This window comes from Labeo rohita, chromosome 8 (genome assembly GCF_022985175.1).
Source record: "Labeo rohita strain BAU-BD-2019 chromosome 8, IGBB_LRoh.1.0, whole genome shotgun sequence".
NCBI lineage: Eukaryota > Metazoa > Chordata > Actinopteri > Cypriniformes > Cyprinidae > Labeo > Labeo rohita.
In genome coordinates this window covers 19,110,773-19,123,471 of record NC_066876.1, presented here as the reverse complement: position 1 = coordinate 19,123,471, position 12,699 = coordinate 19,110,773, and the positions used below count along the sequence as shown (strand labels likewise).

Below are 12,699 nucleotides of genomic sequence, written 5' to 3'. Positions count from 1 at the left end.
CCCACCCCCCCTCTCTTTTGGGACTTTGCTCCCCATATGGAGACATTACAATTCTATCAGCGAGTGTGTGAATGGATCAGACGGGTATCAGAAAGGGCAGGATACACATTAACACAAAGCCAGGGACATTAATAAATCCACAGCTGTCCAGAGCTTCATTGCATGAGCAGCAGACCTGTGGAGCTCTCACTTCAAAACACTGGAGAACATCTGCACAACTGTTCTGGGTCTGTTTGCATGGACATTAAGGACTGAATTTTCATTGTAAGGACAGATTAATGCACTGGACTTGATCTGAACAGTGAACAATTTGATAAAGTTTCAGGATCACATTTAAGCTGAGAGAGGATTCAAAATGGAAGAAGAGATGCAAGACAGAGATCTCAGGAAAAGGATGCCTTATACCATACAGAGAGATGTACTGGACGAACTCGGTGTCGACCAAGTTGCTCAGAAATCAGATGTCAAGATTTCAGCAAAAGAAAAACTCAAAGATGCTGCCAGGTGTGTCATTATGGCCTTTACTTGATGTTTGAGAACTTAATGTTGTTGTTGTTTTTCATTTGTACCCGCAGATTATTTGAAACACAAAATCTCTGTTTTGTCCTAATTTGGCTTTAATGTGAAAACGTGTAGAAATGACAAATTTCACTTGTCTTTGGCTAGTAAAGTTTACAAATATTAATAAAGAAATGGCAAATAACACTGAATGTGAAATTCTAAGTAGAAATTTTCTTGTAAAACATATTTCAGTTATCTTGAACTTAACAACATGAACTCCGCAGCTGTGTCAAACCTAATGATCATGTGTTCAGCATGAACTGAGAATGATCCAAATAGCATTTTGTGCTTTAATGGATGCAACAACATCTTATGAAAGGCAGTTATCTTGTTCTTTTCTGTGTTTAATAATTTTCTTTTCTTTCTTTGTTCATCAGGTGTACAGGCCCGAGGTTTAAGAGCTGTTTCTTCTCATTTGTTCCAGTCTTTTCATGGCTGCCACGATACCCGTTTCGAGAAAACGCTATTGGAGATCTAATATCAGGAATCAGTGTGGGAATCATGCACCTGCCACAAGGTCCATCACGAACACTGTATTACCAAAGCACACACATTAGCCTACTTAAGACAGACCTAAACAAATACACAACCAAACATGCACATGTAACATAGAGTGTGTTTTGTATAGGTATGGCATATGCTTTGCTGGCTGCAGTCCCTCCTGTTTTTGGTCTGTATTCTTCCTTCTACCCCATTCTCATCTACTTCATATTTGGAACATCCAAACACATCTCTGTGGGTAAGTATACACACCTCCCTTTGATTTCTATTCCCTATGCCTATTTCCCAAAGGCATAGTTGGTAAAAAATTAAAATCATGTCATTTACTCACCCTCATTTTATTCTAAATAAATAAATAAGTAAATATAAAGTCAGTGTAAAGCAAACTTAAATATGTGCTCTGAGCCTGATAACCTTATATTTAGCCCCTGGAATGCGAACTGTACCATGGGAACCCCGCCAAAAATTGTGCATTTTGCCCCCTGGGGGCCCCACCTCAAAACACGATTTGGCTAGTTTTGGACACGTAGTTCTTGGAACGTAGGGTTCTTTAGAACTTCGCATAATGATAAGCCAGCTCGTAACTTCCATGTAGCTCATTTTATAAATTTATATGTGATTTATATAGGTGGAGACTTTTGAGACTCCTCTCCTGCATCCTTCTTATCAGAAACTGAGAAAAATAATAATTGCAACATCATAAATAATGATAGCGGCATGAACATTCACTTTCATATTTTTTAACAACATATAATTTAAAATAAAATGCTGAGCCTGGTAATCCCAGGAGAGTACCTAGACATGTATTTGTACATTTAAATGCTACAGCTAAACACCGTCATAACTGTTTAATCTAACATTAGCTAGAGATGCTTCTCTTCAAGGACATCTTAATAGTATTCTTGATAATCAATAACTTGCCTTTATAGTCATGAACACATTTTTAAAACCATGTAATATTTTAAAGCCTTTCAACTCTATAGCTGTGCAGTAAAATTCACTTCAAAGAAAATTCACTTTTCATTCATAAACACAATGTGAAAAAATGTCTTTGTGGAAAACAACGACTTTTTAAGATGAAAATGACATGAAATTACCCTTAACATGAAGATGGCAGTAGAGGATCACTCACTGGCTGCAGCTGCCATTTCTACGCCCTAGTGTTTTCAAGTCTTGCTTTTCGATTTATTATAAAATTACTATTATAACACATTTTAGTACTTTTACCACACTGAAGTATATAGTATAGTAAGAAGTCTTTAAAATAAATAAATAAATAAGTTCAGATACAAACAGCCTATAAGGGTGAATTATTTAAATTCTTATATATAGTTCACTGCAAATTAAATAAGTTAAACATTAATGGTATAAGAATTAAATAATGCATTCAATATGAATCAGTATGAATTCAAAATATTTTAGATCTAATTTGTTAACTACATCTTTTAAGTTTTATCTTGAACTGTAAAAGCTATTAAATAGCCTATGTTCAACCCAAACTTGTTACTGGTGTAATTTTGTTACTCTGAATTTAGTCTGAATCATTTAATGCACAGCTCTATTTTTGCAATAAATGGTATACATTTCAGTCTTTTTGCACATAAAATTGTTGTATGACTTGAAATATAAATCAGCATAGTTGTATGGACTACTGTTGTGATGCTTGTATTCAGCTTTTTTGAGTGATTGACAGCCTATCCTCGTAATTTACTTTGTTGTTACAGAATGAGTGAGAAAATAATGATAGATTTTTCATTTTTAATAGTCAAATTGTCATATTTTCTAACCTCTCTGCCTACAGGTACGTATGCAGTTATGAGCGTTATGATTGGCAGCGTGACAGAGCGTTTGGCTCCAGACTCGGACTTCATGTTACCAGGCAATGACACCAACAGCACCATCATAGACATTGCCAGTCGTGATGCTGAGAGGGTCAAGATTGCAGCCACTGTGACTTTCTTATCAGGCATTTTCCAGGTAGGATTATTTCTAAGTGTATGTGGCTTTGAAGTTGTGTATGTGACTAAGTGTGTGGTGTCTGTGTGCGTAGTTGCTCCTCGGCTTGGTTCGTTTCGGTTTTGTGGTGACGTATCTCTCAGAGCCATTGGTGAGAGCTTATACAACAGGGGCCGCCATTCATGTTATTGTCTCCCAGCTCAAATATTCCTTTGGCATCAGTCCACAGCGGTACAGCGGACCTTTGTCTCTTATATATGTGAGTAAGAACACACGCACACAGTCCCAAACATTTATTAGGACTATCCTGAACTGATTATGCAAAAGGCCACAGACAAGGACACATAATCACACCTATGTGTAATTTGTGTTTAGTGCCCCCTAGTGGTTGGGGTTATGATTTGCACTAGGCAAGCTGCAGATGATTTAATACAGTTTTCTCTATTTTTTCTTTCTCTCTCCAGACAGTCATACATATTTGCGCATTGCTTGGAAAGACTAATATTGGTACTTTGGTAGTTAGCATTGTAACCATCGTTGGTCTGATCATTGCAAAGGAACTTAGTGCCTTGGCAGCACGCAAAATCCCTGTTCCGATTCCTGTTGAGCTGATCACTGTGAGTTACTTACTTACACGTTTACATACACGTTTACTATGGACGTACATAGACTTATGCATAATCATTTTAAAAAAATTATTTACTTACAATAAAATGTAGGTTTTTTTTATTCTATCAAAGCCTATTTCTGCCATTAAATAAAAAATAAAAAAGGTAATTCCAACTTTTTATCTCACAGTTCTGACTTTTTTCTCACAATTGTGACTTCACATCTCGCAATTCTAAGTTTTTTTTCTCAGAATTGTGAGAAATAAACTCACAATTGCAAGTTATAAAGTCAGAATTGTGGTATATAAACTTGCAATTCGGAGAAAAAAGTTATAGAAAATATAAGTCTTTCTTCCCCTCAGAACTGGACTTTATAACTCACAATTGCGAGTTGCTATCATGCATTTCTTAAAAAAAAGTCAGAATTGCCTGTTTTTGTCTTGCAATTCAGACTTTATAACTCGGAATTGCATGCAGTTCTAAAAAAAAGTCAGAATTGCCTGTTTATAAATTGCAATTCTGATTTTTCTCACAATTCCAAGTTTATGTCCTGCAATTCTGACCTTATATCTCGCAGTTCTGACTTTATGTCTCACAATTGCGAGTTTATATCTTGCAATTCTGACTTTATGTCTCACAATTGCGAGTTTATATCTTGCAATTCTGACTTTGTCTCACAATTGCGAGTTTATATCTTGCAATTCTGACTTTATTTCTCACAATTGCAAGTTTATATCATGCAATTAAAAATAAAAAGTTAGAATTGCCTGTTTATACCTCGCAATTCTGACTTTTTCACCTAATTGTGAGTTTATATCCTACAATTCTGACTATATATCTCACAATTCTGACTTTAGAACTCACAATTGTGAGTTTATATCATGCAATTTCAAAAAAAGTCAGAATTGCCTGTTTATATCTTGCAATTCTGACTTTATTTCTCACAATTGGGAGTTTATATCATGCAATTCTAAAAAAAAAAAGTCAGAATTGCCTGTTTAGGTCTTGCGATTCTGATTTTATTTCTCACAGTTGTGAGTTTATATCATGCAATTCTAAAAAAAAGTCAGAATTGCCTGTTTATATCTAGCAATTCTTACTTTTTATTGTAATTGCGAGTTTATATCCTACAATTCTGACATTATAACTCACAATTGTGAGTTTTTATCATGCAATTCTAAAAAAAAATTGCCTGTTTATATCTTGCAGTGACTTAATTCCTCACAGCTGCAAATTCTGAGAAAACAGTGTGTGAATTGCGAGATGTAAACTGGCAATTGCAAGAAAGAAAAGTCAAGAATCATGTGATTAAAAAGTCACAATTCCTTTTTTTAATTCAGTGGCGGAAACAGGCTTCCATAAGTTTTGTTTGCACTTTCTGTCTTGAGGTAATGTAACATATTGCTTCTTAAATCTTTCGTCTTGTTTGTGTGTATAGATTATTATTGCTACTGTGGTATCGTGGCAGATGGATTTGAAGACAGAATACGGTGTTGAAGTGGTTGGACAAATCCCATCAGGGTGAGTCCGACACACAACTATGAAACACAAATACAACTGTGCAGCACTAGCATAGAATGTATATATCATGGTCATGGTTAAAGCTACAAAACACAACCACAGCATCATAGTACATCTTTAAGCTCAAATAATCATGTGAATCTTAATTCCACATTTTAGTCTGCAGGCTCCTGTGGCACCAGCTGTCTCACTGTTGGGTTCAATGATCGGTGATGCTTTTGCACTGGCTGTTGTTGGTTATGGTATTGCTATCTCACTGGGTCGAATTTTCGCCCTCAAATATGCCTACAAAGTCGATAGTAACCAGGTATGAGACTCTAAATGCCTGAATGTGTATATACAGTTTGCAAGCACACATTAAATTGATCAATAGTGACAGTGATGCAATTTGTTCTTTGCTAAGTTGCTGAATGTAATTGATCCGAGCCATATTGTTTTCCAAGTTTGGAATTTTTTTTTTGTTTGAACAACTTATATTTTTCTCCTACTGTCTGCTGTCTGGATCAGGAGCTCATAGCGTTGGGTCTGTCAAACTCCATTGGAGGCTTATTCAACTGCTTTGCTATCAGCTGCTCTATGTCTCGCAGCATGGTGCAGGTCAGCACAGGGGGGAAGTCACAGGTGAGAACTGACATCATTTTCACCATTCCATTCATAACTTCATTTTCACCATTCTTTCGCTGGCTTGTTCTGAATAGATAAATGGTGAGTTCTTTAGTTTTTTTGGGTGAAAGTTCAAATCTCTCTGTTATTCTCTTTCAGGTGGCTGGAGCCATTTCTGCTCTAGTAATTCTGGTGATCTTGTTAAAGATTGGAGAACTTTTTGAGGAGTTGCCAAAGGTTAGTACACTGTATCAGCCCTTGTGTGGGCCTGGTGTTAAAGGACAAGTCCACTTCCAGAACAAAAATTGACAGATGTACTCACCCCCTTGTCATCCAAGATGTTCATGTCTTTCTTTCTTCAGTCGTAAAGAAATTATTCTTTTTGAGGGAAACATTTCAGGATTTTTCTCCATATAATGGACTCATATGGTGCCCCGATTTTGAACTTCCAAAATGCAGTTTAAATGCGGTTTCAAACGATCCCAAATGTGGTTGTAAATGATCCCAACCAACGAGGAAGGGTCTTATCTAGTGAAACGACCGGTTATTTTCATTTAAAAAATCTCAAACGCTCTCCATGAACTCTGTATTCTGGTTCAAGACAGTTAGGGTATGTCGAGAAACTCCATTCGTATTTTCCCCCTCAACTTCAAAAATCATTTCAAAATCATCCTACATCGCTGCAGAAGTTCCAACCCAGTCGTTGCAAAGTGAACATGCAAAAAAGATCAAACACCCTTAACAAAAAAAAAGGTAAAACAGCGATATAGGATGATTTTGAAGTTGAGCGAGAACATGAGATGGGAGTTTTTCGACATACCCTAACTGTCATGAACCATAATACATAGAGTTCAGGGAGAGCAAGACAGGATGAGTGTTTGAGATTAAAAAGTATTTAAATAGTTTTTTTTTTTTTTTTTTTTTAATGAAAATAACTGATCGTTTCGCTAGATAAGTCCCTTCTTCCTCGGCTGGGATCGTTTAAAGTCACATTTCAACTGCACTTTGGAAGTTCAAACTCGGGGCACCATAGCAGTCCATTATATGGAAAAAAATCCTGAAATGTTTCCCTCAAAAAGCATAATTTTTTATGGCTGAAGAAAGACATGAATATCTTGGATGACAAGGGGTAAGTACATTATCTGTCAATTTTTGTTCTGGAAATGGACTTCTCCTTTAATAATCATAAGCATCTGTGCTTAATTCATGTGCCCATTTACAAAGATATATATAGACATATTGTACATGTGTGTGCTGGTTTCTTCAGGCTGTGCTGGCTGCTATAATCTATGTAAACCTGCATGGCATGATGAAGCAGTTTGGAGACATACCCTCTCTTTGGAAGACCAACAAAGTGGATATGGTAAGAGAGAATGAAAAGGAGGGGGTTTCATGAGAAGGCAAAGCTTATGCAACACATTAAAAATAGACTTATACATAGCCAAAATATGACTGAGAGCGAGGAGACTGAACAGAGTGACACAGAAAAGGTACAAAGGAAAAATCTGAATCTGACAGTTTATTGTCTCTGTTGATTGTGTGTTTTTTAGGTGGTGTGGGTGATGACTCTCATCTTGACAGTGTTGCTTAATCCTGATCTGGGACTGGCTGCTTCTATCGCCTTCTCCATCCTCACTGTCATCTTCAGAACTCAACTGTGAGTAACAGAAACTCCATACACTAAGCTAAATAATTCACAAACACTCATTAAAACTGGCACAAGCACAACTTTCCCATAGTCATGAGCCCTATAGGACTAAACTGCATGCATGTGCACCGTTTACATTCTTCAGTGAGAATGTAAAACTGGTTCTGTATGTGGTCTGCATGTTTTGCTTTACACTGCTGAAAATCCCAAGAGATTTTCAGTGATGAATGTCATTTCCTTTTGAGCTCCCTTAGATTGACCATATGCACCATTGGCTTAGTGGCTGAAATTCCTGTTCTTGACAGCATCATATAAACAGTTTGCATAAGAATTCGCCATCTGTCCCTCCTTTCTTCTTCTCTACCTGTTTTTTCTCTTTACAACAGACCAAAATACTCTATTCTTGGCCAGGTTCCTGGCACTGACATCTATAAACCAGTAGAGGACTATAATCAGGTGACCATGACCATAACAGCAACACTACCCACACCAACAATTTATGCAACTGTGTTCACTGTATTCAACTGATTCTTTAGTTTTTATATTCTAGTTACATTACCAGTCAAAAGTATTTGAACAGTAAGGTTTTTAATGGATTTTTTTTTCATTCTCTTCTGCTCACCAAGCAGTAATATTGTGAAATATTTGTACTATTTAAGAAAACTGCTTTCTTTTTGAATACATTTGAAAATGTAATTCCTGTGATCAAAGCTACATTTTCAGCATCATTACTTGTCTTTAGTGTCACATTATCCTTCAGAGATCATTGTAATATGCTGATTTGCTGTTCAAGAAACATTTTTATTATTGTTATCAGTAGTTAAAACAGTCTAGTACATTTTTTCAGGATTTTTTTGATGAATAGAAAGATAATTATTATGAAATAATAAGCTTTTGTAACATTATATATCATACCATTCAAAAGCTTGGAGTCAGTATAATTTTAGGAAAATAAATGATAGAAATTAATACTTTTATTTAGCAAGGATGTTTTAAATTGATCAAAAGTGATGATAAAGACATTTATAAGATTACAAAAGACTTCTATTTCAGATAAATGCTGTTCTTGTGAACTTTCTATTCATCAAGGAAACCTGAAAAAAAACTGAACTCTACATAATAATAAATTTTCAGCAAATTAGAATATTAGAATGATTTCTGAAGGATCATGTGACTGGAGTAATGATGCTAAAATTCAGCTTTGAAATCACAGGAATAAATTACATTTTAAAATAATTCCAATAGAAAACAGTTATTTTAAATAGCAAAAATATTTCAAAATTGTACTGTTGTATTTTGGATCAAGTAAACGCAGGCTTGCTGAGCAAAAGAGACTTCTTTAAAAAAACATTACAAATCTTACTGTTCAAAATCCTTTCAGCTGGTAGTATATGTTTCACACATCAGAGATCTTACTATGTTGACTGAGTTGAATTAAAATCGATGATTCAACTTTAAATTTCTGTTACGCTCAATGTCCTTTTGACACAGCCCGTCACTCATGATTAAAAACCTGAATTACAACAGATTTCCAGAAACATCTTTAATGCTAACTTATCTTAGATAATCTAATCAGTCTGTCGCATAGTTTTTAAAGGCCATGACGTGTGTTTTACATGTTTTTACATGTGTTATTGTGTTTGTTGAGTGGGTGTTTTAGTTTCATTTACTGAATGTGTAACATGATGATGCTGTAAGCGAGACATAGTTATGAATAGTATTTATAAATTACGTAATGTGTGTTATGTGTGCAAGTGATCACGCAAAAAGTAGTCCGTTTGTTGTAGTGCTTTTTGAAATTGCATACTTAAATAGTTCACTTCAAAATGAAAATTCTGTCATTAATTACTCACCCTCATGCCTCATGTCAGCACACAAATTAAGATATTTTTGATGAAAACTGACACGTTCAAGGCTCAGAAAGGTAGTAAGGACATTGTTAAAATAGTCCATGTGACTTCAGCTGCAATGTTATAAAGATATGAGAATACTTTTTGGTTCGCAAATTGGTGAATAAAGTTATTTTTGTTTTCTTTGCACACAAAAAGTATTTTCATAGCTTTTTATACATTCAAAAAATGTGATCACATATTGGTTAACAAAGTTTCTGCGTTCATTTTCTGTTAACTTATAATCTCTCTGTACTTTTTACACACTTACAGGTGAATGAGATCCCTGGTATAATTATTTTCCGTTCATCTGCAACATTGTATTTTGCCAACGCTGAAATGTACATTGATGCGCTCTATGACAAGGTAGACACACACAAACACCATACACACATATACTCATATACACACATATTCATTCACACACATTTTAATGAAGAGCAATTACAAGAAATTACTCACAACAGCCAATTATCTAGAACTATTATAAACGTTCACTGTGTGATTAGCCCAAACAATCTACATAAAACACGTGCACAGGTCAGGACATTCATGCACTAAAATGAAATGTTTATGTTTGTAGACTGGGGTCGACGTGGCTAAACTTCTCTCGCACAAGAAAAAACTAGAAGCCAAAAGACTCCGAAAAGAGAAGAAAGCTGCAAAGAAAGCAAAGAAAGAGGCCAAGAAAAGAGCCAAAGAAGCGGCAAGAGCTATGGTCTGCATTTGAAGAGACTGTGTGTATGCATAAGTGAGATAATAAGTATTCGCGTATATTCTGACTGAGTCAGCGGTCTCTGCTTTTTAACCAGGGGGAGGAACAACAGATTTCAGACACGGATGAAAGTGAGGAAGAAGCAGAGGCAAATGGGCATGTGCATAATTTGTCAGAACCAAAGGATGTGACTACTGTGGTGGTGGGGCCTGACCCCGACACCAAGCTCCCAGGGGCAATCATTCTTGACCTGAGCCCCGTCAACTTCTTGGATACAGTTGGCGTGAAGACTCTACGCAATGTGAGACACAATCTGTACTCAGTAGTTACTTCTTAAACACGTAACATGTTTTAACCTTGTTAAAACCTTGTTTAATGACAGATCCATAAAGATTATGGAGAGGCTGGTGTACAGGTGTATTTAAGTGGCTGCCAGAGTGAGTGACTAATACATATACAAACTTAGTTTTGACTGTGTTTTAACTTTAGAATCCCATCTGAGACAAACTAGTTTGTCATCACTATTTGTAATCTCTCTCTCTTTTATTCAGGAGGTGTTATGGAGAGTATGGAGAAGGGCGGTTTCTTCAACGAGAAAGTAACTAAATCCGTTGTCTTCTCATCGGTACATGATGCTGTTCTTTACTGCCAACAAGGAAACAGCAAGGAGGTACAGTATATCCTTATCTCACATACACACATTTCAGAGGTTTCCTAATCTTAATCAAACATGTGTTGAGTGTTGGTGGCTCAGACAGTATTTTGAAATAAACAGGCATTATTAAACACAATTTCTTGACTTTCTGCTTTTACAGGTTATGCAGGGAACACATTTGTAAATCCAAATGCCAAACGTTATACGGAACACTCCGGAGAACAGAGCTGGATTGTTATTTATTGTGCATTTCATCATGGGGAAGAATAAGCTAAGGAAGGTGTTTTGATGAATCATTCGGGGGGGTTTTTTTAATAATAAACAAAGACTCTTTTGAATGTGAAATATGTGAAAATAGATCTGCCATAGAATGTTATTGTGTAAGACAAAGCAAATGTAAATCAAATGTTTTAATGAAGTTTCAGTTAGTTGTGAAACATCTTATTCCAAGTTGTGACACTGTAGATTTCTAGAATTACATATGAATGTAAACCCAGTTTTCACAATATAACCAGACTCCTGGTTATAGTTCCCATTTTAGCAAATATACACTGCCGTTCAAAAGTTTGGGGTCGGTATTTTTTTTCTGAATTGATCAAAAGTGTCAGTAAAGACATTTAAAATGTTACAAAAGATTTCTTTCAAATAAAAGCTGTTGTTTTGTCTGTTCATCTGAGAATCAGTACTATTTTTACTGTATTTGTCATCCAAAAAAACATTTTAAAAAATCCTTACGACCCCAAACATTTAACCCCTTAACTGTCACCATCCCACTACACTGTAAAAGACAATTTGTTGAGTCAACTTAAAATAAGGCTGAGCTTAGTCATTTTAAGGCTGCCTTAAAATTTTAAGTTCAGTCAACTCAAAAAAAGTTTATTCAACTTGAAATGTTAAATTATACTAAGTGACAACTTAGATATTTGATTTGAATCAACTTAAAATTTTAAGGCAGCTGGGTTACTTACCCATCTGTTAAGTTTAGCAAACACAAATATCTAAGTTGTTACTTAGTACAACTTAACATTTCAAGTTGACTAAACTTATTTTAGTTGACTGAACTTAACATTTTAAGGCAGCAGGGTAACAAATTATTTTAAGCTTACTCAACAAATTGTGTTTTTTATTTTTTACAGTGTAGCGGGACGCCTTCACAAATTAATTCTAATCATTACAAACTATGTATCGTTGGAAAGGTCTCTTAAATAGATATTTTACCACTGTTTTTTGCTACAAATTATGTAGGAACAATAATAAATTTACAACAAGAGTGCACCTCAAAACATCTACAGCATAACAGGAGGCTTTCTACATCATAACAGAAGTACAGTACATATAGTTTATAGTTTCATTTTTTAAATGATTTTACTTAATAATTTGCTGATTGTCTCCTTTAAAAAGAAACCAACTTTAAGTCTGTATTCAAAAGCGTTCATGAATTGTAACAATTTAAGTTTGGATAGTCAGCTTTAACATTATGTTTAACAATAGGGGGTGACGGTTAAGGGGCTAAATGGTGGTGTAATTATCATTTTAAAAATATATATTTTAGTATGTATGTATAAGCTATGTATGCTGTTTGTTAACTTTGTACACTTGTGTATTTAGAATCTTTCTAACTTAAATAAACAGTCATTTTCTTATTCCTGTGGTGAAATTGCTAGTAAATTATCTGCCATGTAAGATTACTAGTTATCTGTGCAAATATTTAACAGATTCCTCTTTTTTATGTTCAGTCACAAGTGCTGATAAGCATCTCAGTGGTATTTAAAAATAAATTACGTAGTTCATTTTCATCGGAAGGGTGCTGTTTTCCTGTATCAAGACACATTTACTGTCAAAAATAGTGACTTTATGTAAATGGTAATCCTACAATAAGTTTCAGACAAACCGGCAATTCCAGCGAAATCCCGACAGGAAAAGATCATCTAGAACCTGCCCAACTACTATCAGCATATTGTTTCAAGGACAGATGATACCTTTCCTGTGACAAAAGCACAAGTGGTGTGCAATTGTCTCGACAATTGACTGTCAACATAAAA

At 35.2% G+C, this 12,699-nt stretch overlaps 1 protein-coding gene across 1 annotated transcript; it reads left to right on the top strand.

Annotated features, from left to right (window-relative positions):
• The first annotated feature begins 81 nt into the window (after nucleotides 1–81).
• slc26a6 (solute carrier family 26 member 6) lies at nucleotides 82–12,300 on the top strand. Its single transcript, XM_051117603.1, has 20 exons — nucleotides 82–227; nucleotides 320–504; nucleotides 939–1,078; nucleotides 1,190–1,300; nucleotides 2,864–3,039; nucleotides 3,113–3,277; nucleotides 3,483–3,635; nucleotides 5,065–5,147; nucleotides 5,307–5,454; nucleotides 5,655–5,768; nucleotides 5,910–5,987; nucleotides 7,018–7,113; nucleotides 7,301–7,407; nucleotides 7,785–7,854; nucleotides 9,561–9,653; nucleotides 9,871–10,005; nucleotides 10,100–10,303; nucleotides 10,385–10,439; nucleotides 10,554–10,672; nucleotides 10,818–12,300. Exons 2-20 carry the CDS (start codon nucleotides 356–358, stop codon nucleotides 10,839–10,841), a joined length of 2,220 nt encoding a protein of 739 aa, XP_050973560.1. The 5' UTR covers nucleotides 82–227; nucleotides 320–355; the 3' UTR covers nucleotides 10,842–12,300.
• Nucleotides 12,301–12,699: the final 399 nt, after the last annotated feature.